General features: G+C 36.7%; 1 protein-coding gene across 1 annotated transcript in view; it reads right to left on the reverse strand.

The window, feature by feature from the left end:
* EYA4 (EYA transcriptional coactivator and phosphatase 4) overlaps positions 1-26,777 on the reverse strand; it is a 137,974-nt gene that overhangs the window by 110,839 nt on the left and 358 nt on the right. Inside the window, exon 2 of the mRNA XM_066546996.1 lies at positions 10,670-10,771. Coding sequence (XP_066403093.1) covers positions 10,670-10,702 — 33 coding nt within the window. The 5' untranslated portion in view covers positions 10,703-10,771. The remainder of the gene's footprint in view (positions 1-10,669; positions 10,772-26,777) is intronic.

Here is a 26,777-nt window from a genome sequence, read left to right on the forward strand (position 1 = left end):
AAATTTTACAGGGGTCTTTTTGACCTGTACAGTAGGCATGAGAAATTAATTCATCCATTAAGGAGCATGTAATACAAGCTTCCTGACCATTATAGTCTGGTTTTTATTATTATATATTTTAGCATGTTGACCACATCAAGATTTCCTTGTCTGAAAAAATACACAATTTCCCATACACCACAGAACATGAAAGCAGTAATTAGCACAATCTAAACATAATTTTTTTTCTTCTATTATTTTAAATTGCTGACATAAGCTTTTTGAAAGGCAGCTCTGCTTGATACCCTACTGATGAGCTTTCAACAATAGGTAAATTTTACAGCTGCATAACTATGTTGGAATCAGGCTCTAGATTTCCATTCCATTTTTATAGATGTAAGTGGTTAACTACAGCTGCATTGCTAGAAAATTTTCCAAATGCCTATATTTTAAGCAATTCTAAGTCTTATTTTATCAATACACAGGTATTTAGACAAAAATACAAAGCAGATCTATAGACTATCAACTGGAACAAGTCACTTCTTCAAATCTATTATACTTGGTAGGATGTCTTGTTATGCAATTATTCAGTTTTATTTATCACAGCTCAACACCAGGACTTTCAGCAGAACTCTTTATATGGGTAATGTCCAAAACAGAAGATATCCAGCAGCATCAGAAAAGCAGATGAAGTGTAACATTATTGCAATACATCTGCTTCCATAGACATGCTTTAAAATACAGTTTAATTACATGAACTGAGAGATTTTCAGTAAATACTTCAGTATAAAGTTCTCAAAATGCTAGCTAATTCTACCCTGGTAAATCTAAAATTAGGTATTATTTCGGCCTGGGAAGTTCACGTCAATCATGTGTTTGCTTTCATCAAAATTGAATACTGTTGAACCCTAGTACTAAGAAGAAAGAACTGACGAGTTTATGAACAATCAGCCAATGGTGCATCACAAGACTGCCCTTGATCCTACAAGGACTATTTCCTCTACTTCTACTTTCAATTTGCAGTTATCTTCAGATTAAATCTATTATCTTGCAAGGAAAATGTATAATTTTCCTTCAATTAATTAAACTCTGGATTCCTTGACTTAAAAGCAAGTTATGCATGTAATGCAATATGGAATCAGCTTCTTGAAAGCCTGTGATTTTCACTTGTGATGCCCCAAGGAGTATGGTTTAAATTATCATTTACTACAGTTAATAATAAGTATTCAATTTGAAATTACAAACTCACTCTTGCACCTTCAAAGCTATGGGATAAGGGGATAAAATTAGTTTTATTTTTATGAAACTTCTAGATGCAGGTGCTACACTTCAGAGGCTACAAGTTAATCATCAGTTTTACACTGATGCAGTAAAAACCCACTTAAAACTCATTATCAAAGCTGTTTAACCTGGGCAATGAATTTCAGAACATGGCAGACAAGCACTTAGACCACAGGATAAACAGCAGAATATCTGCATGTCCGGAGCCCGCCAAAGCTCCAGCACCACCACAACCACTATTGCTACATGGAAGAAAAACTACATACAGAAGGATGTAAACAAATACAGCTCTTAAGATTATTTAGCATAAACTGAACTTGTGAATGTGCTAATGACTTGAGCTTAGCCTGAATAACTAATCTCTTGAAAAGTAGATAATAGATAGATAATGGAAGCTGATAACCAGTAGCTAAGGGTGTATATTAGAAACTGATTAAATGGATGTAAAAGGAAACTGTAGCTGGATTCAAGGTCCTGAACACTTGTACCCCTGTATGCAACATCTGACTGACTGTGCACAGCATTCACTCTTCCTGTGTGCTGGACTTCCTTGAGAACAGAGGCTCCTGTGTCCAGTGCAGTGAAGGCTGAGTGAATCCAGTTCATGAAATTAAAAGCCTCCTGGAATGGTCCATGGCAACCAGGGAAAGCAAGGGAAGCTCAGGTGCCCCTAAAGCATCAGGGCCTGTCAGGGCCAGGCTATTTACATAAATGCAGTTCATAGTGCTTGAAGCAAAACAGAGGATACCAATATAACTAACCATTAACTTGAGAACACATTGCTCCCTCTGATGGTAAAACCCACTGGATGATAGAAAACTCCACACATTTCATTAAAGAATTATTTTAATTTCACTGTTTCAAAAATTGTCATACCATCAAGTTTATTTCACAACTGAAAGAAAACAAACCAAAAAGGAGGAGAAGAAGTGACAGCCCATTCCACTCAAGCAAAGGCCTGAACTGCTGGGAAAGCAACCTGATGCATTCAAGGCACAGGATGCTGGAAGAATTTTTACAGAGTAAGAATCTTTGAATGAATGGAAAAAAGAATAAGAAGAGGTTTTCCTAACTGCTCGAGAGCCACTGTGAGGATCACCATTTAGTGAGAAGTTCTTTCTCACACTTGATCCTATCTGGGCCAGTAAATGCACAAATCCTACTTGCACAGAGTCAGTAAAAAGGATCCCTGAAAAACAGTTGAAGCACAGATTATTGGACTTTGGACTACAAGCATGGTTTGACTTTTTATTGGATGGAATTTAGTATCTACACTGCCCTGTCCAGCAACATCAGGCTGTGGGCTGTTACTATGTAAATCCCCAAAATTCAGGTGGTGGCCCAGCACATTTCTCTGCAAGCCATAAGAAGTCCCACAGGGAAGGTGACTGCATGACAAACTGAAACTTGACAACCTGTATAATTTTTTAACAGCATTGCTAACTGAAATAGGATAAACGTTCTTTTTCATTTCAGAAATAAGTGATGTTTCCTTTAGCTCCTTCTCCTGTATACTTTGACTGAATCACATAAAGAAAAATTTAATGTGGCCCAGGACCAAAGACTAAAAATTTAAAGCCAGGTAAGGTTTCACAAAAACAGGAACAATAAAGACCTGAACTATAAAAGATGCTCTTTTTCATGACAGAGATCCTATTAGCCAGTGCTTCCAGTACCAAAAACAAACAACAACAACAAAAAAAAAAGAGTCAACAAATCATGGTCAGCTAACATTCATTCCTCACAAAAAAAAAGAAAGTGAGAGATACAGTAAACTAGATTTGCTGCCACATTTAAGAGGTTCGTTCAGCCTTCGCTCAAACACACTTAGTTTCTTAGTTTCTCAGCTAGCGTTTGCCTTTATAATATAAAGTAGCACTGCAACACAAATCTCTGGGTCTCTCAGATGCAAGCTGCTTCATATTTGGGTTGGTGACCTCTCTGAGTAACGCACAATCACTGCTGAAGTCCAAGTGCTAAAACAAGGCAAAGGATGCTGCAGGACAATATTCTCAGAGCATTAAGTGTTGCTTTCAAGAGCATAGAGGAGCATGGACAATTCTTAAAATGAATTATTTAACTAATTAATAAATTAATAAATAAACATGAGTTTCATATTGTTATTCCAATGGGATCCTCTGGGAAAAATTCTGCCTTAAGTTATATTATGGCAAAACTATTTCCATTCACTGCAGCCAAAACATTTCATTGATTTTAATGTCTTCTTCACCTTGCTAAAAATTTAACCAAATATAAGAGAGGACAAGGATGTGAGTGTGGTTTAATGGTCTGCATGTGCCCAATGTGTTTAAGACATACTTTATAAAATAGGAAATTAGATTCTTTGCCTAGCATAATTTTATTATTTAAAAATTATTTAATATTTCTCCCTGTCATTCTTCTCTTTTTTAATACAAGTTGATTTGCAAGTCAACCACTTGGATATGTAGGTAGAGCTCAGATAAAAGCTACTATAAGGAGAAGAAAGAAACCATGACTGTTACATGATGCTGAATAAATATTAGCCGAGCCACAAATCATTCAGATGTATTTGCTAGTAAAATATTTCTGAAATTATTGCCTTTATTTTGTACTGTATTTCCAAGTCTTTTCCAGAAAAGTATTTAAGCACACACCTAACTTAAAGCACATGAAAAAATCCCAGTGATTTAAGTGGGCTTAATCACATCCCCTAAGTCCCACACATTCTTCAGCACACTGCTGCATCTGGACTTTTTATAATAATCAAATGAGTAGAAACCTAATGTATGTTCAGTGTAAACTATGCTTTTCATGTGAAAATGTAGACTTACTTATTTAATAGGCATGAAGGCACTGGTCATTTAGCCTTGCAAAATGAAAAAGCTAGAGAAGATTGATTTACTGTCATGTTGTTGAATATTTTGCTTTCATTACAAAACCCTGACCCCTTTTTACTGAAGAAGAAAGTATTTCTGAACATGTTAACTTCACCTGGACACTGTCAAAATCAGAAGCCTAAGCTGATGTACAATCTCTTTGCTAATGAAACTTGTATTTCCATTTTGCATTCACAAATATGTCAAATGTGGACACTTTTGGAAATTTTGTGAGTAATTCTAAGTTAAAATTCAATATTAAAATCAATTAGAAGTATAGGATTTATAAATGCGGTATTTTAAATGCTTGAACAAGTATAATACCCTACAAGCAAAATTCATCTGCAGAGCCTGGAGTGTGTCTGTCAGATTCTGATTTATTCTAGAAAAGCACCATTTATAGAGAGACATAATAGTTTTATTACACTGACTCATATGTTCCAAATCATGCATGTATGCATGCACAGATACAAACCTTTTTTTTTTAGGTGAATGGGTCCTTGTGGAAGATTCAAAGGTCTAAGCTGGCCCTGTTTTCAGGCCTTGACAATTTTTTTTCCACCTGCAAATTTTTGTCATTATTTTTCCTAGTGAAGTTATCTGTTACAATACAATAGAAGTCACCTCTGTTATCCATATCACATCAGGGCTGTTACATCACTAGTAATAGAGAATTTCATGCTCCAGGAACCCTGGAGACCCCTGTGCAGAAGATGGTATCTACCTTGAGGAAAGTTCATGTAACTTATGGCAGTGGCAATTTTCCCAAGTAGTTCTATCCCTAAAATTCTAGTCTGGGGCCTCTCTGGAGCCAGAAATACCAGCCATAACAGACTATATAGTAGCTATGTGTCAGTCCTTGTCAGCAGTCCAAGGACAGTGTGTGACAGCAGAACATTTTCTTTTATTGGTTTTCCTTGTTATTAAATAAAGCCCATACAGTGTCTTTCCATTTAAACCTCTGATACTGACACAGTAACATCTTCCAGGAGACAGGAAGAGAACTGAACCAGAGGAAACATGACAGCGACAATGATAGAGGCATTTCTGTTTGCCAGCCCCTGTTCTCATCCCATCTTGCAAGTTTACAAGCCATGGATATTATTCTGTAGAACTCTCTTGGATACATTTTTAAGAGATTGCTTACTTAGCTTTTAAAGGAATGTGCTTTCAAATCAGAATTTTAATCAACTCAGAAAAAATGAATATTTCTATCACATGCATGTCAACAGTGAACATTTGTATCTTTCATGCCAAACTATTTCTCCAATGATATGCAATTCACACCACACACACAAGTCTACTCAGTTTATTCTGCATGTCAAAATGCATTAATTGCTTCTGAGTGCTGCCTCATTTGGACTGTCCCATTTGGTAAATGATAGAAATAAAATATATATAAAACTACTACGTAGTTTGAAAAAAGTGCTTTCAAATTTAACAGTGGTGAATTTTTGTATAGAAATGACAGAATGCTGAGGTGGTAGAGCACAAAGGAAAGAGCAAAAAAAAAGTGTGTGTTCATAGAAGTTGTAATGTCATATGTAAAGGTCTTACAGTTGAGAGAGAACAACATTGATGTTTCTACCTCAAATTCCTATTAGATGAGGGACAAGGAATAATCGTATTACATTTTATTCTTTATTTACTGTAATTCAAACTGGGTGACAATTTTGGATCCTCTATGGCACACCACCTCTCTGTGCCAGTTACTGTGTCTGTAGAAAGGAGGTAGTAAAATACATAAGCAATTCTCAATAATACTCTGAAATAAGCCTTCAAAAAGGCAGCCTGGTTTTCTACTACTTTCCATTACAGCTGAGTTGAAGTTACGGCATTTTTCTTCAATGACTGATTTTAATTAAAAGCAAATAATCACTCATCAAGAAAACTATTTTTTTCTTACTACATCTGTAATTTTTTCGCTTACCTATCTTAAATGTTCCTTGCTTTCATAACTGAAGTATTTGTGCATACTGCCAGCATTTCATGACCAGCAGCTAGACCAGGTAACTTCCAAATAACTCTTTCAAGCTACATCACTAACCTGAGGAGAAAAATTGCCTGTAATAATACAAGTCCTACTAATACTGATATAACAGAGATAAGAACCACAACATGCTGTGCAGCAATGCAGTACATTGAAAGAAAGCATTTTAAAATTCAGGTAAAGAGTTAAAACTAATTTTTATTTCTTTGCAACGAGCTCCAGCCAAAGTGCTAGCAGGCTGCCCACCCCAGATGTGAGGAAGATTAAGTGCTGCAGGTACAGGGCTCATGCAACAGAGAAGTAGCTGCAGCTGAAAACTGATCTGCAAAGGGATCATATCTGACAGCTTCACACATTAAAACAAAACAAAAACAGGGAAACAACACTGTCCAAAAAAAGGTTGCCAAGGATCGTCCATCTGCAAGTGGGCCATAAATGCAAGTAACAGATATAACAGTCTGTACAATCTGATAAAAAACAAGTAACTTACCCAGGGCACAAGGGGGATGATTGTCCAAATGTCACAAAAATAAAAACCTGTTCATTCAAGTTTAGCTTCACATCTGCTAGTGTCCTGTCCTACAGCATTGCAATCTATTGTTTAATTCTAGGTTAAAATGAAGCAATCTAAATATGCAGGCTGTTATATAAAAGGGCCAGGGGATGAAATTACACCAGTTTCTAATAAGGCCCTTTGAAACCCTAAACTAGCAAGTTAGCAGCCAAATTGTTCTTCTTCTACTAGTACAGACTGAACAGAAAGTGACAAAACAAAGAGTGTAAACCTGTAGTTCTCAAAATCCTAAGTGTGTCTGCTATACCGCAGCATGGCAGATAACTATTTAGGTGCTAAAAAATTATAGTTTTATTTAACACCTCCAAGATCAGTCTGGAAAAACGTTTGTATCCCTATTGCTAGACTCTTCATAAATACAAGATCAGTAAAATTTCCTTTTCATCCATTTCAAAACAAATAGAACTTATAACGTAGCTCCATCTGTCCATGTAAGACCAATTGATGTGGATTTAAGTATTCTCTCACTTGGTAAGTAGTAGCCTGCACCTGATGACAAACCTCACACCAGAACATGAAAAGGACTATTTGGCCATTTTCTTCTATCTGTGCAATACCTGTCTTACTATTTTCCTCTTTTTGACTCAGAATACTATTACTTGAGCCTTCCCATAAAGTAGAAGAAAATCCCATGCATGGATGTACAAATATATTCTGCATCTGAATTGGAAAGGAAAAGAGAGTTATGAGCTTTTTTGGACACACACCCACCCTAGAAAGTACAGTAGCATGATAGGCCCCATTCCAGACAGCTCCATGCCAGCTGCAAGGATCCACTGGATCTCAGCTGCACCTGATGGATCCCAGCTCACCTCTGCATCAGATAGTAAATTGCATCATCTTCTTACTGGTCTTCAAAATAGAGCCATTCACCTATTCACTTGTGAGTAGAGACAGGAAAGCCAAAGTATAATAAATTCTATTCTGATTCTGACTCTTTTTCCTGCTGAATGATCTTGATTAAGACTTGATTCCCCCACCTCTGCCAACAAGGAGAAGGCAGAGGAAAGGGGGCACAAGAGGTTTACCACAGAGGCTCTAAATACAACAATTAGACAAGTAGACTGACTTCTGGTCAAAAATAGGAAAAAGAAATAAATTACTGGCATAATGTGTATGTATATATATGCGTGTGTGTGTATATATATTACATCTAATCAAGCTGGCATCTCAGAAAACAGCAGCTGCTCAATTCAGTGAAAAACAACTCTTCAGAGGCTCTGAGAACAGGGTAGCACAGATTCCTGAAGCAGTGTGTGGTCATGCAGTCACTGCACTGAGACAAAAGGAAAATAATTTATTTCTCATGTGGCAACAGGAATGCTGTGAAATTGCTCTTAGGTATGATGATATAAGTTTCACCTAACTGATATACTTTCAGGATAGGAATCACAGAACCAATCATTTCTTATTGGTGCATTTTTTGAGTTAAAATAATAATAGTAATCTAAAACTTACAGAGAAGACTGTCAGAATAAAAGCTACACTACAGTATATCATGCTTCAGGAAGATGATCTACTCTCAAAAGTTTGAATCATTTCCTTTCTTTAAATAAAAACCTGAAAATTATTCTTGTTCACTATACCAAGGAACTGTGCCTGGCTTCTTTTCCCAAGGATGAAAGATTCTTTAACAGAATTCCCTGGGAAATTAATCCAATAAAGGAATCTTTCTCTTTAGAAAACTCAACTGTCCATTAAACACACCATGCAAAAGCAAACACCTTCTAACCCATCCCAGCTGCAGAGAAAGGCAGCCTTTAAAGTAACCAAGGACGAGACTATTCGAAGCCAAGGTACCAGAACGAGTTTGAGCACAGGTCTCACACTCATGCTTATTCACACAATCTAATACAAAGGCAACAGGAGCTAGATCCTTATGCTCCATGAATTTTCATGATCTAAATATTATGCATTTATCTCCCAAAAGAAATTTTGAGGCTGGCATGAAGTACTTATGCTCCCTGAGCACATCAGGAATTAGAAATCCTGCCTGATGGGCAGAAACTGCCCAGAGCTAACCAGTATAAAATGCATTAACCAGTACAAAACAGCACAGCTGCACTTCAAGCAGATACATCTGATACCTTAAGAGTTTAAACCACCAAAGCCTCCTGCTTCCTGAGATCTCTAGCCCACAGAGATGCCCTGTGGCTTTTAAGGAACTAAGCCAGAGGTGCTATTTTCATTTTTGAAAATTGGCTAAGAGAGGAGTTTAACCATGATGTAACAGTGAAATGGCTTTTGGAGTTGGGAAATGAAGGCTTAGTGCCTGCTCTAGGCAGACAGGCCTCACAGAATTCCCAGGACAGTGCCCAAGCTCTAGGTGAGATTTTAGTCTCAGTGCCCACCTGGATACAGGGAGTGATGAAATGGCTCTCCCACCCATTACCTTCAAGTTCTGACACTGTTAGTGAAGAGTAAGAAGAATAAACTTGTCTGGAATCATTACTTTCTGTGATACTAGCATAAAGACAGCAAACACCACCTTCATAGGCAACACAGCACAGATTTCACCTCAATTTGCAATCTGCAGACCATTTTCACATGTAGCATAAAACAATGTAGGAATTATGAGAAATACTACAGAGATTATACTATGATGGGGTCATAAAATTGCTTCTAAAATATGTATTTATCACACATCCAGTGTTGCAAAAACATTTTAATTACTATGGAAATATGTTTTTGCAGTAAGCTAAACTGGCTCATCTACCTCCTGTTAATAACCACACCGTGAATGCGCCACAGAAAAAGTGTTTCACAGACTACAAGAGATGAACTTCTGCCTAATCTTTTATGACCTTTATAAAACTTTATTAAATTATGAAGCCATGTAGCTTTTACAGGCTCTAAAGTTTTGCTTGGGAACACTTTAAATACATAAATATGTGCAGCTGTCCCAGGTAGTGCCACCATGGGGACTTAAGACACTATTAAGACTTTCCAGTCCTGTACCATTTAAAATAGGTAATAAAACTCTAGTCCAAGATAAAGTCTCAGATAGGAGCTACCCAGCCAGGAGCAAAGTATTCCTTATTAAAGAAAATTACTGACATTTTAGAAACACTGCAACTCTTCCCCCATTTACTTGCACTTGTGTTACCCATAAAAGTCTCTAAAAAAATATATATATATATTCAAACTTTTCAAGTTTATTGCATGGATAACCTCCTTCAGCATGTCAGAAATGTCATAAATCCCTTTGTTCATCGTTAGTACACTAAGTCCAAGCTGAGAATCATAGGAATCATGGTACTGGCAAAATATGTCCCTGTTGTGAGCAGTAAGAAACAGCAGAAAATTAAGATGCTAAAAAGCCCAAAACATTGGATGGCAAGCCCAGATAGTTTTGAATTTGCTCACAGCCTTCTGTCCCCTCAGAACTGCAGTCTGGTGGTGAGGAGATCTGAAGATGATATCCTTAAAGGCAAGGAAAAATAAGAAAGGAAAAGGAGATGAAATGTCCACCCCATTTTTCCCAGAAATGTAATCAGTGAAAAGAAGAATCTGTCTCTGACATGGGATGGGGGATAGACTACCAATTCTCACAATCCTGAAAAAATTAGTGTATGTCATCTGCCAGTCTGACCATTTGAAACATTTTGCTTCTGTTTTTGGTAACCCTTGATTTGGAAAAACTGACAGACCACAATGGAGATACATTTTAATGCAATTATTTGAACAAGGCATACCATTGTGCACATTTCTAACATTTTATTCTTCCAATGCAGCTTAATTACATCCCTCTAACAATCGCAGTTCCGCAAAATCTTACATAACAAAGATCTTGTTCCTTTCAACAGGGAAAAAAGATTAAAACCACTTTTACCATTTAAAGTACAAACTAAAAGGTTTAAAACTAGGAGCTCGGATGATTTCCCCAGATCTTACTATAATTTTCAAATCCAAAGTAAAATCCTTTCACACAACTTGGTTGAACAGAGTTCAATTTATTCCATTCAATTTAGCAACATTTGTACTTACTGACTGTTCACTTAGATCCTGAGAGTCTTCCATTGAGGTTATTCACCTTTCTTTTCCTCCACAAGCAGAAATTATCTTCCTTTCAATTTACAGCTCAGCAGTCTAAATTAAAAGAGAAGATTAAAAAACAACATGTTAATCTATGGTCCTCACTTCTAAGACAAATCTGCAATAAACAAACACCCTAACTGAGGTTGTGGTTTCACTAAAACCTGAAGCAAAGTTCCCATATGAAGATTATTTTAATGTAAAGTGCTTCAACACTTTCAGTATTATTCTGGGAACTATCTAAAATATACCAACAGAAACAGGGACTTTTCTTTGACTCCTTCAAGAGAAAAAATAGCTCTGAAAACAAACCAATAAAGAAGCTAAAATGTTGAATACAGGCAGCTGTTTAAGTAGTCAACAAATGATAACCCTTGAGAGAACATCTTAGAAAGACTGTTATAGAACAGAACTGCTTAATACACATTTAATGATAACCTCTTAGCCATTAAGTGTCTGACATAAAAACAGGTTATTATGCAATTATCAGCATGAAGTCCCCTCTCTAAGATTCATTAAATTCCTTTGGGATTAAATTAAATACACAAAGTGGTTTCTAACAAGTGGCTCCCTACAAAGTGCTAAATGAGAGACATTATCCTAATTATCTGCTATGTCTATACCTTCTCTAATAGGGTGAATCATTCTCATCAAATATGGAGACTTTCAATAGGAAAATTCTATTTTCCAGGAGTTCTGCCTCTGAATGATCATGGTAGCCCTAACTAAAAAGCCACACTATTATTTTACAGTGTCCATTCTCAGAAAAGATCCATTTTGGAGTTAAGCAAATTTTCATCATTTAGAACAAAAAAAAAGTGTGACAGAGATATTTAATATATGCAATAATCATATCATTAACCAAAACTCATGTTACATTAAAAAAAAACAATATGTAAACACATATGTTAAAGAACCCAAACATCCTGGATTTCCTTATCAATATTACCTAGATCTGTTTATCAAGAAGGCACCACAAGGAATTCCCTGGGACTCTGCTCAGTAATATAAACATATTATGGATCTCTGTTTTAAATTCTGATCAGCAAACACTAATAAACACTACCAAGGGTAAAACATGGACAGCTGTATTGGCATTTGCAGAGTATTTGAAAGGAACTCGACCCATGGAACCTATGTGGAATCCACATATTCTCACCCACTGCCCTGCATTGCCCTGTGAGTACCTCCTCTCTTAATCTCAAGTGCCACTTACTTGCCATGCCTCCACTTACTCACCAAAAGTAATTTTGTTTCACATAGATATTTTCTAGAACACACACAAATGCACAGCCTCAGTCTACTTTGCTTTCAAGTTTCACCTGGATTTTTCCTGACACCAAATGACACCCTTCTGTCTTTCTTCCCTCTTGCCTAAATTTCAAAACTATTTTCATTCACATTTCACTAATTTTTGCTATGATGTTACATAAGGAAAAGACAAATTTCAAGAAAATCATGTTGCATGTATTTCACCATATCACACAGCTGAAAATAATTAATGCTTTTCAAAATGGTTTTAATCTCCTTTCAATTTCAGAGGGATCCAAGACATCGATGTCTTCCCTCACAATGCCTTCACCAAAACTGTAATCACTTCTCATTACTTTTTGGTCAATGTGGAGCCCACACTCCTGTATTTGTAAATATCTTCTCCAGTCTTTGTTCGATGAAGCTAAAAGAGGAATTGAAGGGCTTCTTTAAAATACCCACTATAGGCAATTTTTAGAAAGGAGCCTGCCATGAACAGTGAATATTTTAAGAGAAAGCAGATCTACATGTCATTGCCTGCAGCAGTCCCAATCAAAGGAGGCAACTGCAAACACAGTGATGATTCTGACTGATACTAAAATATTCCATTAATAACTTAAACATAAAATCTGCTTTGATTTAATTAAAAGGTTGTAGTGTGTTCATGTTATTGCACTCTCAGAAAAAAATGGTCAAAATACAAAATTTGTAGCAAATTATTTGACTAGTTTCTAAGTATACTGGCTGAAGAGTCAGTATATATATAACTGGCTTGCATTCAAATAGCAAATGCTCTAATTCTGTCAGTCAGACACTGAAGGCGGCAGATTCTTCACTTTCTGTATAAAACCCAACTATAACTCAGCTACAGAGCTACACCAGAACAGAGAGACCCATGTTTCTTTCCCTATTGATGGATGCTTAATCAAAGCACTCTGAGATCAACCAATGGATGTCACATTTTCCCAAAAATAAACCCAGAGTATCAAAATTTTAAATACACCACGATGACACAAATCCAATAGGAGTTTTACTACAACAAACTGCCAATGATTCACTCACAGTATGTGTTGTGTCCCAAAATTCAGGAGGGTGTACTCACTGAATACATCATTAAATAAGCCACTTGTATTAGTCACCTTCCAGAAAAAACTAACTTCCATGAATTTTCAAAGTTACTTTACTGAATTTCAAGACAAAGCTTCTTTATGTCTTTGTAGAAATAGAAAATATGTTTCATACATCATTTGCACAAACATGCTAAATTTTAAGTTTCTGGGGCACTGCTGTTCATCTTTACACTGCCTCAAAATTCAGAAGTCCTTACTGGAAATGGAGCTTTTTGAAATAAAATTCAGAAATAATATTTTATCAGTATTATTCTACCTATCAACAGCTAAATTCTGCTTCATTCTGAGCCCAGTTAAAGCAGCTGATTATAACCAACTGCTAACACAAAGATTTTTATAATGGCAGTTATGCCAACTGCACTTAGACCAAATCCTTTAGGGTTTAGTTTTATAAATTTGTAAAAGGGGAGAAAAACCATTAGAGAAGTCAGTGATTTAAATAAGACCAACATTACTCCCTAATAAAGATATAAAATTAAAGGATAATAGTAACCTCGTGCTGTTTTATGAGGCAATAATCCAGTTACCAATTCAACCTTGTAGTTTATTCCATCAAGAGAACCAGATTAAAAACAGAGGGAGGGAGGGCACTTTTATCCCTACTCTATTGCAAGTGTTTCTAACTGGGTTTAAATATTTTTAAAACTGTTGTTAAAAGTCTTAAACTCACAGACAAGCCAGAATGAAGAAAAATGTCTGTTTCTCCTCTTTACCCACTCCTTGCAGATGTGGCTTTAAAACTGATGAAGTGTTTTATGCTCCCAGATAAAAATTTTACCTTTCTAAGAAATGTCTTAATTAGGAGGATTCCTGACTTTCTTCATCAACAAATGCATTTAAATCTAATTTTTTATTTATTTGTTTTTATCTGGGGGAATAAAACACTTCATCAAATTTAAACTGCAACTTCCAGGACTTGACCATGAGGAGAAACATGTGTTTCCTTCCAGAGATACACACATAAGTTAAAGAAAATAAACTACTTGAGGATCTGCTGCACACAGCGTTATGAATGACTGAAAATGTAATGCAATTTTATTTTCTATGGGATGTCTGCTATGATCCTGGGCTGCAACTTCCACAAGCTCAAGATAGAATGTGAATTTGGGGACCTACAGGTAAAAACACTTGAAGTTTCCCAAGAGTATCTCAGAGGCTGCTTCAGGCCCCCCAGTTGGCCAGATGGGGATATGGATCTCCAAGAAGAATCCATCACATGGAAGAGGAGTTTGGCCATCAGAAAAAAACCTCCCCCATTTCACTTCAACACAAGAACTTGGGAAGAAAAGTCCTCTCATTTCAGAATTAGTCTTCTGAAATGAAATTCAGGGGCAGGGGGAGCATTGTCCTCAGTTTCTACCACATTTTTTTGCATTATAATAGTATTGGGCACATTTTCACATTCTTTTTATTCTGTTTTATCTTAAGAATACCCGCTTCTACTGAGATTATATCACGTGATGCTCCCTAGTTCTTCCGAGGCTGTATCATTTGATCCTCTGGCAATATAGTTCAGAAATTTCATGTTCCCAGGCAAATATGCTATACTGTTTTACACATTTTAAAACGTGTTGGTAATAAGCCTAGGAGAAGGATATGCTGTGGTTTACACAATTCATTCAGCCTCAAAAAAGAACTCATTTCTGTCACAGCCACAGGTTGGGAGTCAAAATGTTTAGAGAGCAGCGGTTACAAATAGAGTAATTTCTTATTTTCTAGTGCTCCACTTCAGCAATCTGTGATAGTACTTAGTGCTGATAGCTGCCACTGAATTAATGCAGGATGTGAACCAGTGAGGACGGGCTCCAGAGCCCGAACTCTCACAGCCTCTCAGGCAAGTCTTGCTTTGGATTTGCACCACTCCTACAGAACATCTGAGTAGAATAAAGCACATTCAAGACACTGTGAAAGATTAGGCAAGGCAGGTAATGAGAAAATTGCTTTAGAATCAGTACAAGAATCTAGTGCATACACACTGCAATCTCATTAAATTAGATTATTTCACGCTATTTGTTTCCCATGAAACCTGCTTCTTTGAAGGAACAGGGGAAAGGGAATGGGGAGTAACAAACAGGCACTACCTAATATTCAGTAATTTCCTACCCAAGAAAACATCCTTCTGGCCGTCTGTATGCCTATCACAGAAAGTCTCATGTAAAAAAGATAAAATATACTTAATAAAATAAAGTATCTTGAAAAAGATAAAATATCCTTTTAATTTCCTAAATTAAAAGGAAGCCAAATGCTGATTTATTAGAACTTCAATTTTGTCTGCCAAACAAAGCCATCCTGACAGTATGACCTTTTCACGGACACATTTTCTTCCCTGAGGAAAACAGGCAGGTGAACAGAAATATATTCAGAATTTTAAAATTATTTTAATGCTCAAATTTTACTTTTCTTATTCCAGAAGGATTCTTGATGAAAGCAGAAATGGCTCAGGAATTTTGTATGTTTATTTAGCTTTAGCTGAGGCCTTTTCCTTAGCTGATGTCTACTATCTGAGAGCAATATGAGTAAAATGAGCCTCCTGAAAAAGTCCTATTTTATTACAGAAACAAATCTTGCTCCATAGACTAGGGAATTTATGAGAATATAGTCTTTTCCTTCTTCTTCTTCTAATACCTTTTTTTCCTTCCTTGGGCCTCCTCTGTAGCGGGTTAAATATGGCTGTCTTTGGATCAGTTTGATTTCAGTCCACTTTTAGCTTGCTAAGGATGAGACTTTTACACTCAGAGAAGTTTTAGACTGTTCTGGAAGCCTTTGTAGCACATCCAGTTCCCACTTCTATATTAGTGACTTCCAAAAAATGGAGCACCTTCCTCCCCTGGAGCCCTTGGTCTGCAGCAAGCCATAACATCACGTACCACCAATTTTAGCTCCAGGCATTTCCAGCAAGCCCTGATGGAATGGAATTGTCTTCCCTGGGTTTTGTGTTCTGCTGAGCACCTGCCTACATTGACTTGCATTTGCAGATGCATTGCTTAAACAGAGAAGGTAGATTACTCCTTATTTTGAATAATCTTAATTATTCTGGGATTTCACAGAACAATTAATGCAACTTAACATAGACGAACATCCTATTTTAGCCACATATACTGTTGTGAACAGGGAAGGAATACAGGAGCAATTTCCAGGATGAGCTGACAAGCAAATGGACCCACCCAGCTGCTTTCTCTACAAATAGCCCTCATTTTCACAGTAAATACTTGGGTGACAGTGTATGGATTACTTGGAAGGGGCTGCACAGGACACCCTTTAGGATCCATTCAGTGTCCTCATCGCAGCACATATCCAGCATGGATGTGCATAAGAATATGCATATGTTTAACCTGGGTATATGGTATATATTCTAATGTATATAGAAAGTGTGCTTCGGAAATTAATAAGCTTCAAGGTGTGATGTCAGACATCATTACTAGATTTAGAGTCTTGCTACAATCCCTGCTGGAGATGAAATAGTGTTTGTTCCTGCTAACACAACATTTATTTTCAGATCTTGGGTTAGCATGCATGTTAAGAACAGGCATGGGATTGTCAACATCCACCACACATTTATAGTTCTGAGCTTGTCTAGTTTCCTTTTACCTTCTCCCTCTCCTGAAAAAAAAAAATAAAATTGTAACTGTGACATAACTTGTTATTTCCATCTTCATTTCTGAGCACGTGAATTCATGCCAGACAATAAATACAGTAATAAAGACATGATTCATGCCACCAAACCACAACGCACTGAGAACATCTCAAAATTCAAATCAAATTTTTAACTTTCATGCAAGTCACTATACATTTGTTAGACACAGTCTTGCAAACTCTGCATGGTCTTCAATGAATATTTGTATAATTGTCAGTTTAGGGTAATTTGCTTCCTTGAGCTGATTTTGCTGAAGAGTGGCATTGCTTGTGTAGCATTTATGGACATTTTATTAAAAAAACTAAGATGGTATTGCCACTCTACATCAGGTACTTCCAAAGTAGAAACAAGTCACAGCACCACAAAACCATCTGGTACCAAAAGCTGGCACCAAAACAAAAAAAGCAGAGCAACACAGACCATGAGGTCCCTGCATCAGTTAGGTACGTGAACCAGGTAAGAAACAGAAAGGGTCTGTGACAGATCTGCCTGCTGATTCTACCATCATACAACAACAAACAAAAAAGGGGAAAACAGAAAGACTTCCTGGCAAATGGCAAACAACTGCAAGCACTGGATCTCATTTACTTTAGTTTTGTAAAAGAACATGTTGGTGCAGTATTTGTCTTTTGCAGCTCTGGGTTCCAACTTGACAGGTACCCAAAACTGTGGGTGACTAAAACTGATTCCCCTACTCTTCCTACCCCTCCCATCCCATACCTGTGTAATGAATAACTTTGAGAATTTCAGAATACAGAATTTTAGCCCCAACAATACCTCCCTTATCCTGGCAACATACTAATAATTTCACACTGTGAAATTACTAAGATTGAGACCAGAGCTACAAATCCACTGATGCTTGAGGGCTTCCCAGCTGTGAGAGACCTCTTCACTCTTGCTTAGATAAGGCATGCAGCTACACAGACTTCATCTATCTCATTCCAAATTAATCAATTACAGAATTTTCCAGAGAGAAATGAATAAAACAAATGCTGATACCGTTTCTGGCCTCAATTTATAAACAAATCTAATCTAGAATCCCACAGTGTTCCCCTAAAAATAAAGAGAAAAGAAAAGGCAGGGAAAAGAAACAAAACCCAAACAAGTAATGCAAAGATGCCACAGATAGAATCATACCCTTTTCAATTTTCTAATTAAAATTTTTGTTTTATTTTCCTACTAGCTGGCAATTTCAATATTTTAAACAACTAGATTTTTTTAGGGAGAAGAATTTTGGTTTTTACTAGACAGAGTATTTTGCTTAACTTCTGAGACAATTTTCTTCTCTTTTTTTGTAGAAAATAGCTGTGAACAAACCAAAGAAAACAATTCAATTATTTATAAACAAGCCATTGAAAACAGAAAGTCTATACTTGGTTAGCTAGAATATTTAAAGACACACCGTCAATTTGAAAATATTAATTATTTCTTATTCCCTCTCCCTAAAACACATGTCTAATTTACCTTTTACACATAAAAAAACCCTCAAAAACCTTGTAAACCTTGTGACACAAAATACGCATAAAATAACAATAAATATTATTTCTAAAACAGAAACATTTTAGAATTTAGGGGAATGTTAAAATGAGCATATCCACATGGTAAAACCAAACTGCCGTTTTACAAGGCTGAAAAACTTAATGCAAAGAATTGAGCCACATGGTATCATGAAAGCTGTGACAGCATCCTATCTATTCATCCTACATGCTTTAAAAATCATGCCACACTTTGAAGAGTGTATTCAGCAGTATGATGCAATCAGAGTTACTGTAGTAGTTCAAATTACTTGCTAGGCATACTAGAAACATCCTGATGAAGAAGGAAGTTTACAGCATGCCCATCCTTTTTAGGTGTGAGAGTCATTGCTCAGCAGCTGCTATCCCTGTTACTGCCAAGTTTTTCACATGAAATTCTTGAATGGAAGATTTTGAAATGTCAGAAAGAAATACAAAGTAAACTCACTGAAAATAAACTTGGGTACTTTGGTTCCAGTTTGGTAGAAGAAATGAAATGTTTTTCTTAACTGAAGTTGACAATAACTCCAAAATATAGCATTTTAGAAACTGTTATTTCTTCATTCCGTGAACAGTGGAAAACAAATAGTGTGAATGCAGAACTGTCCCAGAATACGGAACTCCTGGTGCCAGCATGCAACTCAGGTGCTTTCTGATGGAACAGAAAAATTATTACTCACCAAAACTAACACTGCTGCACCCCAGCCATCAAGTCAAACTGAAACCATCAGAACACAATGATTGAAAGTATAAAATTTTCTATGTACCACCTCTGTCCAGCTCAAAGAAAATGCAAAACCCCATACCAGATGTCCTGTGTAATCTACATTTTTATGCTGCTGATCCTCACACGAGCTGTCTCCACACATTTCGACTCCTGCCCCATCGGATCCAGCACCAACAGGCAACTGAAATGTTGTGACATCCATGGAACAGCTTGCAATCCTACAGGCAAATCTTTTTTTACTATGAGCCAGCAGTAAGTGTGCCACACAAAGAAATTGTAAAAAACAGGTATTCTCAGATTTTAATGAAAACAACTGCTTTGACAATGCATTCTTTACCACATTTCCTCATTTACATATTTATTAGCTGTGATCAAACTATGTTACATTATCTAGTCAACTAAAATTTGTTAATTCCCTGCGAGAAACATCTTACAATGTTTAATTACTCCTGTGGTATTAAATCTGAAACCTCCAAGTTTTTAAAGCTTCCTTTCTAAAGCTAAGAAAGGGTACAGCTTTGCATTAGTAGTTGCACCCATACCACCTACACAGCTAACGTAATCCCTCTTACTCTGCTGAGTACTTAGTTTAAGTTACTACTCCTTTTTTTGGTTACAATACCATCATTATAATTTTCTATGGCCTCCATTTGTTGTTTATTTGTTGGTTTGGGTTTTTTTTTAAATAAACAGCTGGCATGTAGTGAAGTACATACTGTTTGCTTGCTCTCAGTTTGCTCAATGAGCCAGACTATTCTCATCAATCTGCTCTCGTCATTATTTACCCATCCCTCAGTCTTTGTAGTAGCAGTACTTTAGGCATTACAGTCTAACAACAGAAGTATAAGGAAGTTTGTAAGAAGAAAAATATCTTTTATTATGTAAGCAATTGTTCTAATCAAGGGTATTACTTCTTGTAGAACTTACTAATCTTGGTGTCACTGGTAAAATAATAAATAGGTTTTGATTTGATGATTGCCCCCTGAAAAACCCTTTGTAATAACACGCTTTTTAAAGACTCGTTAACAAGTAACTATTTGTGAAATCTATGCTTTAGTTTGCTGTTTAATCCATTTCATTTGTGCCAAGTTGATTTTGTATCCCTCAACTTTATTAATCAAAAAGTCATGTCAACTCAAGACAGACTTACAGAACTTTCTTACATCACTACACTTATCTTTGGAAATCAAACTTGTACTCACATCAAAAATAATATCACTGGTTTGGCTTGCTTGAGTGTTCATAAACCCATGATGCGGTACAGTATGCATATTTCAGTGTTATATGGGAACAACATAAAAAAAGGCATTTGGAACATGATAGCCTGTAAGTTAATACTTTGTGACAGTGGAGACTATTAAAAAATAGTTGCCATAAATTAAGCACTTGTCTACAGTGACAGCTATGTAATGGCCACTTCTGAGAAATTATTGCACTCCTTTCCCCAGGAATAGTGATAAAAGAATGCAGCCTGTCACGAGCGCTGCAGCCCTTGGCAGTGACGTCCCACTTCTAGAGAAGTTATGCTCCGCCTGTTCCCAGCTTTTGGACGCAGTGCAAAGATCTGGAAAAGTTCTGTCGTCTGGTATCACGTCTGAACTTCCTTCAAGAAAATCACAGCTGTCCCCTCCAAAGGCCCCAGTACTTTCCTATTGTTTTAACTTGCACGTGTATCTGCCAATTATTTGCAGCTACTTCGATTTTAGTCAAAAATCCCTGCATCAACACAACCTTTTGATTAAAGATCAAGGGATGATTTTGTAGACAATGTTTTCATTCTGAAAAATTCCACCTATCCCACAGACTTGACCCTGCAGTTCAGTTAACTGAAGTGGCAGATTAGGTAACGGAGACTGTGGTTCTGCAGCTATTTCTGCAGCACCGCTGCCAGGCTCAGCAGCTCGAGTGCTGCCACTCATTCCGACCTTTGCCTCGCTGCCAGCACAGCTGTTTGTGAACCACAGCAAGAGTGGATCCAACTCAAACGAGTGGCCAGCAGAGGCGGGTTAAGGGGCTGCTTTAGAAGTGCTGCCACCAAATGTGAAACCATGGCTTCATGCTTTTCTGTCCTCTACCGCAGGAAACTTCCACAGATGGAGGTAGGACTTCAGATGAGGTTACTGCTGTTGATGCTTATATGAACCAATACCCCTATATAATGATGCAAAAACAGAGCAAAATGCTGGATCTGTTCCTACAGACCTTACAATCAAACTATTTCAGACTTAGTTCTGATCTGACAGCATCTTGCAAGCTGCTGTTTCAATCCTGGACTTCCTTCAAAAAGCTGGGCAGTTTCACAACTACCAGGGAGCAAACTCTTCTATTTCATCTGTTTCATGCCAAAAATTTGACTGCTCATCTAGCCCTTGGAGAAATCAGACTATCATTTAGTCAGAAAATTGGAAAACAAGCCGAAACATAGCTAACTAGATACCAGAAATGACTAGGAAACGCATCATCTAGCCATTTCAGCTGAAACACCTCATATTGCAGGTAACTCCTAGACATGCTGCTGCACAGTGAGCACAGGATTCAGATGATACTTTTTGAACACAAAAATTGCTTCTCTGAAGGTGCAATTAACTGAAAAAAAAATTAATTTGATCATTATATTACATCCTTCTACCGTGCCTGATTAGAATAAACATAAAAAATAGGTTGGCTGAGTGGAAAATTACTTTCATCTTCCTATTTAGAAAACCTACCACATTTTAAATCTTGCCTTGGGGTAACAAGAAATGTTATTTTCAAGACCCTATCCCAGAATATAATCATTGCATTTGCAAAAACTTCTACATCATTCAGCCCTATTAGTTTTCAACTTATTAGTTCTCTGTGCTAAGAGGACCAGAACAGAAACGCTAGGTTGAGTCTGAGTTGCATTGCTTGGCGAGGAAATGTGCATAATCTCCTGCACTGTGCCTGGTTTTGTGAGACCACATCTATGCTGGGACACTCAGGAGAGCTGGAAGAAAGACCTCATATGCAGCATGATGTCAGGATGCATAAACTGAAGTGTACAGAAGCTGGTTTAGCTGCTCTCTCTTAGGAGTAAGGTAAACTTCATTTTCTGTGATGTTCTGGGAATATACTACAGTGAATAAAAAGAAACATCCAGATGGGATTTAATAAGGACTTGATGCCTTTCATTGAATAGGCTTGGAATTCATGAAATGTCCCTGAACAAGCACAACCTAATTATTCATTTCTTTGAGCAACAATGTTGCCTTAATAGAATTTTAAAAAATACAGACAATTATAGCAATATTTCTAACCGCATCATTTTCAAAAGTACAGTTACTGTAAAAGGCATTTCTGTTGTCATGTATAAAATGAAACAAAAAAAAAGTTCGAACACAGGAAACATAGGAGTATGAAAATGCCCTGAAAGGAAAAAAAAATATAATTTGGACATTTACACTTAACTCTCTTTTTTATTTTCTTAAGTATTGCAGGATCACTTCTCTGTGCATGTAATCTCACATATATAATGTATATTGCAATACCCCACCAAAAGAGCAGACTGAACTAAGAATAGAGGACTAGATACTCATCTGGCATAATGTGAGACCACTCCAATAATTTCAGCATTCCTACTCCAATTTGCAATAGCTAAGGATCTGGCACAAAACATCAAGTTAAGTTTCCAATTACCTCATGCACCAGCATTGATTTCAATAGTTATATACACATAGTCATAGAGGAGAATTATTTGAAAAATTGCAAACTCAGCTCTGTGTTTCTTTTACTTTTATGGTCTAAATCAGACCTTCCATGGTATTTTAATGTAGGTTTTTGTGGTTTAATTATATATATGTCAAGAGTAGACTAGTTACTTGCTGATCTACCCAATTAAAAAAAAAAGGCAGCAGTAATTTTTCACTGCTGAGAATGTGAGCTTATACTGGGTCACATCACAATAGTATTTCATTTTAATGCTGCCAAAAAATCTAGTGCATATTAACTACATCACGTAACTAATAAGTTAACATCTATGCAAAAAAAAATCAGTCTTTGTGCAAATATTTTTCAGGTTGCCTTGGGAGGTCTTTTCTGTAATTTTCTGCTCCAAATTAGTCAAATTTTGTATAGCCTGGCACAACCCTAGTGCAAAGAGAGTATTCAGTCAGTCCAGGCAGACTGAGTTCTTTAGAGACAGCATTAAAATTACATCCAACAGAACTGCCCTCCGCTGCAGTTCTACAGAGAGCTGCTCAGTGAAAAGTCACTGTAATAGTATTTATTTAGTTAGTTTTAGGAAAAAGACATAGATCTCCAAATTAATTTATGCATAAAAATCCTCCAAACTAATTATTTTCAAATCCATGGTAACTGCAGCCTAACGCAAACTTTAGTGTCTACTACCCAAGCCTAACAGCCTAAAACCAAAAAAGTCTGACTGGCTTATGGAGTGAGAAGCTCTGAAGATAATCACCAGTCATTATAATCTTCCCTTGGAGAAATAAGGAAAATTTTAACAAATTGAAAATAAAATGCTTAAACTTTAGTATTCCTCAGACAGCCATTAGCATTTGACATTTTGCTCTAAAGCCTAATGACTAGCCTATACAATCCTGTGACTGAGACTGCCCAGTGATACATTTCAATATAGGATAATCAATCATCAAAGTAATTTTCACTGTTTAACGTTAAAACGAAAAGGCAGCCAGCTATTCAACACATTTTTCAGGCTTGGAGATAAAAAGAAGAAAATTCTTTAAAATAGCTTTTGCCTTTAAGGACCTGTATTACAGGCATCCAAAAAGCAATCCTTCTGGCAGCATTGCAAACTACAATGTAGACTAAAAATGTGAGTTTTACTGCCTTTTCAAATAGATTTTATTATTTATTTGACATATGAGCGCTCTTCTTATCTGAGCTTTTGCATTGCAAATTGTGTCCAAGTTCCTTTAACCACTTCTGATTTAATGACAGATTTAATAACACTGCAACACAGAAATGTGGAATTGGCCAAAAATTATTTCATAAAAATCTGATTTCTGTACAGCAGCATCTAAAATGTCACCTAATACATACAAGTACCTCAGAAAGTTTTAATGTATATTGTAAAGCCTGAGGCTTTGATAGGTAAAACATCTACTGACTTTAAAAGACGATAATTTATTTTTAATAACCATTTTTATTTAATTTTTCAAAGAGAAGTAGTTTATACCTTCAGTAGAATCATGCCCTGAAATCTCAGGGGTGATAAAAAGGCCATGCCAAAGCTGAAAGGTTTCGAATATCAAACTATACTATTATGTCAGGGTCAGCAAGATCAATTAGCGCTTTTCAATGACAGAAAAAGGTTAAGTTGGACACACATTTACACAATATTTAAATCCAAAAAAGAAAAATAGCACTTATTAGGTGTACTTATAAACCTCTCAATCAAAGACTGAATATCAACACTCTTCTTCCAGTTGCATGCCATAAATGCTGGGATTTTTTAACACAAAATGTCAAGAAGATTACAGATTAATTAGATATTTAGATAGCAGAAATACTACTGGATTCTCATGTACAAAGAAAAAAACAAAGACATCTGAGTGTTGCTGCTACCAGACTTGGTTTAGTGGTGAACTTCCAAAAAGCTTTAAAAATACTTGATCAACTTGACATATGTCTGTCAGTCTGATGTCCCTGTGCTTGCATTTTTCCTGCAAACACTGACAGTACCAAAAATGAAAGCTAGTGAGCAAGTATTCCTATGCTCAACTAAAAACCAAACCTAACCCCACCCCCCAACTGGAAAATACTGTAAATAATCTGTAAATTAACTCATCCAAAATTTGGAAAAAAGCAAGTGTGCACCTTCTGCAACTAACAGCCAGAAACATGCACACCAGGAAGCGAGGAAACTTACATTTCAGTTCTTACTATCACAAGAATACTCACTGGAAGCCCAGGTATGTTAGAAGTTAATACGACACCTGTTAATTCAAGCGTTGCCATCATAAACATAGCTTGAGCAAAGTAGCTGGTTATGATATCAAATAAAGCCAGCATAAAATCACAATAAAAATCCAGGAGATTAAGAAAACCTAACGAAAAAGTACACTGTGTTGAAATCAGTGATTTAGATTGCTATTGCCCTGAGTAAAAGCAATGGAAGATTACTTTTACTCAACGATATATTTCAAAATGTCTCTTTTTTAAGCCTGTTTCTTCAAGGAGCGATTTGAAATATTTACTACCAGACAGTACCTAATTTTAGGTTTTAAGTGCTTTAACAGCTCTATGAAATATGATCAGCAGCTGCAATATAGAAGTATGCTGAATAAACGCTCCTTATAAAAAGGGAGACCTGCTTTACCCTGAGTTCATAAAATCCCTACTTTCAAGAAGGAAAAAGATAACACAGGAAAAATTGAATAGCTGTGTCCTAGAGCGTTCAACAGAAATTCTAGGAATTTCTTTTTTCTTTCTGTGGTAACTTGCGTATTTAAGAGAGTAAAATGCTTTTTAAATTTTAACACTGGAGGATTGCACACAACATCGTCCAATACCACCAGTTCATCAAGGAAACAGACAGGTACCTTTCCCTCACCAAGTGCCAATGTTTAACATTAATTCTAGGACTTGCATAAAGTTTAAAGAGTTGCATAAAGCTTAAAGAGTTAAACTTTAACACTTGCATCAGATGCTAAAAATATGCCACATGATACTATCTATAGCTGTATTTCTACAGTTGCCTTGTTTGAAATATTTTAACTGGGAACTGCAAATAAGAACCAACCAGTGCCCTACTCAATATGCTGCTTGTTTACGGTTTATTTCTTCCATTGACATTATCCACACAGAATAAATTTATACTGCAAAGCGTTGTGAGGCCATTAATAAATACAAATCCAGCAAGAGTAACCTTCAACTAAATTTATTATCAGTACCACCATATACATGTAACAATTAATAACTGCATATAAATTATCTGAACAAAGATGCATAAAAGATTCGTCAACATACTTCGCTTTCATTTCTATTAAATCTGGTTGAAGAACATTTGGTAACATAAATACTGCACTTGAAAAAAAAAAAGGGCAAAAAGAGCTGTTTCAGACATAGCCCAGCTAATGTTAGATGTCAAACAGAGAAAGAATCACCAGGAAGAGAGAGAAATGTCAGTCTGTATTTCCACTTTACTCAAAGTATGATATATATTGCAAGTATGCAAGCATTTGTTATTCGGCAGCATTTTCAGAAATGCTAGGGGAAGAGTCAAACGCGCAGCAATTTTACAAAACTTCTTTTGAGTGTTAGGGAAATGAAACAAAGATACGGCCTGAGCTTTATTGCAAAGTACATGCTTCTAACATCAAATTCCGAGGTCAGACCAGAAAATCTATCTGCCAAACAGAAAAGATATCTTCTTCATATAACTCCCTCTAAATCTAAACTGCTGATTAGTTTACCTTAGATACGCTTTCTAGTCTCCGCAAATGAAACACGTAAAACAAAACTCAAAAAACTGCAAATACTCGTTCCTTACTGTTCTAGCATGACTTCATACTTAAACTGGAACCGGCCAGGTCGCTCCCTTGTCTGGTTCAGCGCGCGTCCCAGGGTTTTTGTGAACACCAGCTATTTCCCACCGCCACGCGCGAACCGAGCGCGTCCCTCCGTGTGCTCGGCTGCCAGCCCTGCCCGCGGGTACGGAGCCGGCAGCACCGCGCCTGCTTGGCTCGGAGCGCCACTTTCATAAATGTAAATGAAACTTTAGATGCCAACTACCGATTGGCAGCGGCGATGCCGTGGGATTCCGCTCTCCCTTCCCGGCGGAAGGCGCCGCGGGGCTGCTCCC

Source organism: Molothrus aeneus, chromosome 3, assembly GCF_037042795.1.
Source record: "Molothrus aeneus isolate 106 chromosome 3, BPBGC_Maene_1.0, whole genome shotgun sequence".
Taxonomy (NCBI): Eukaryota; Metazoa; Chordata; class Aves; order Passeriformes; family Icteridae; genus Molothrus; species Molothrus aeneus.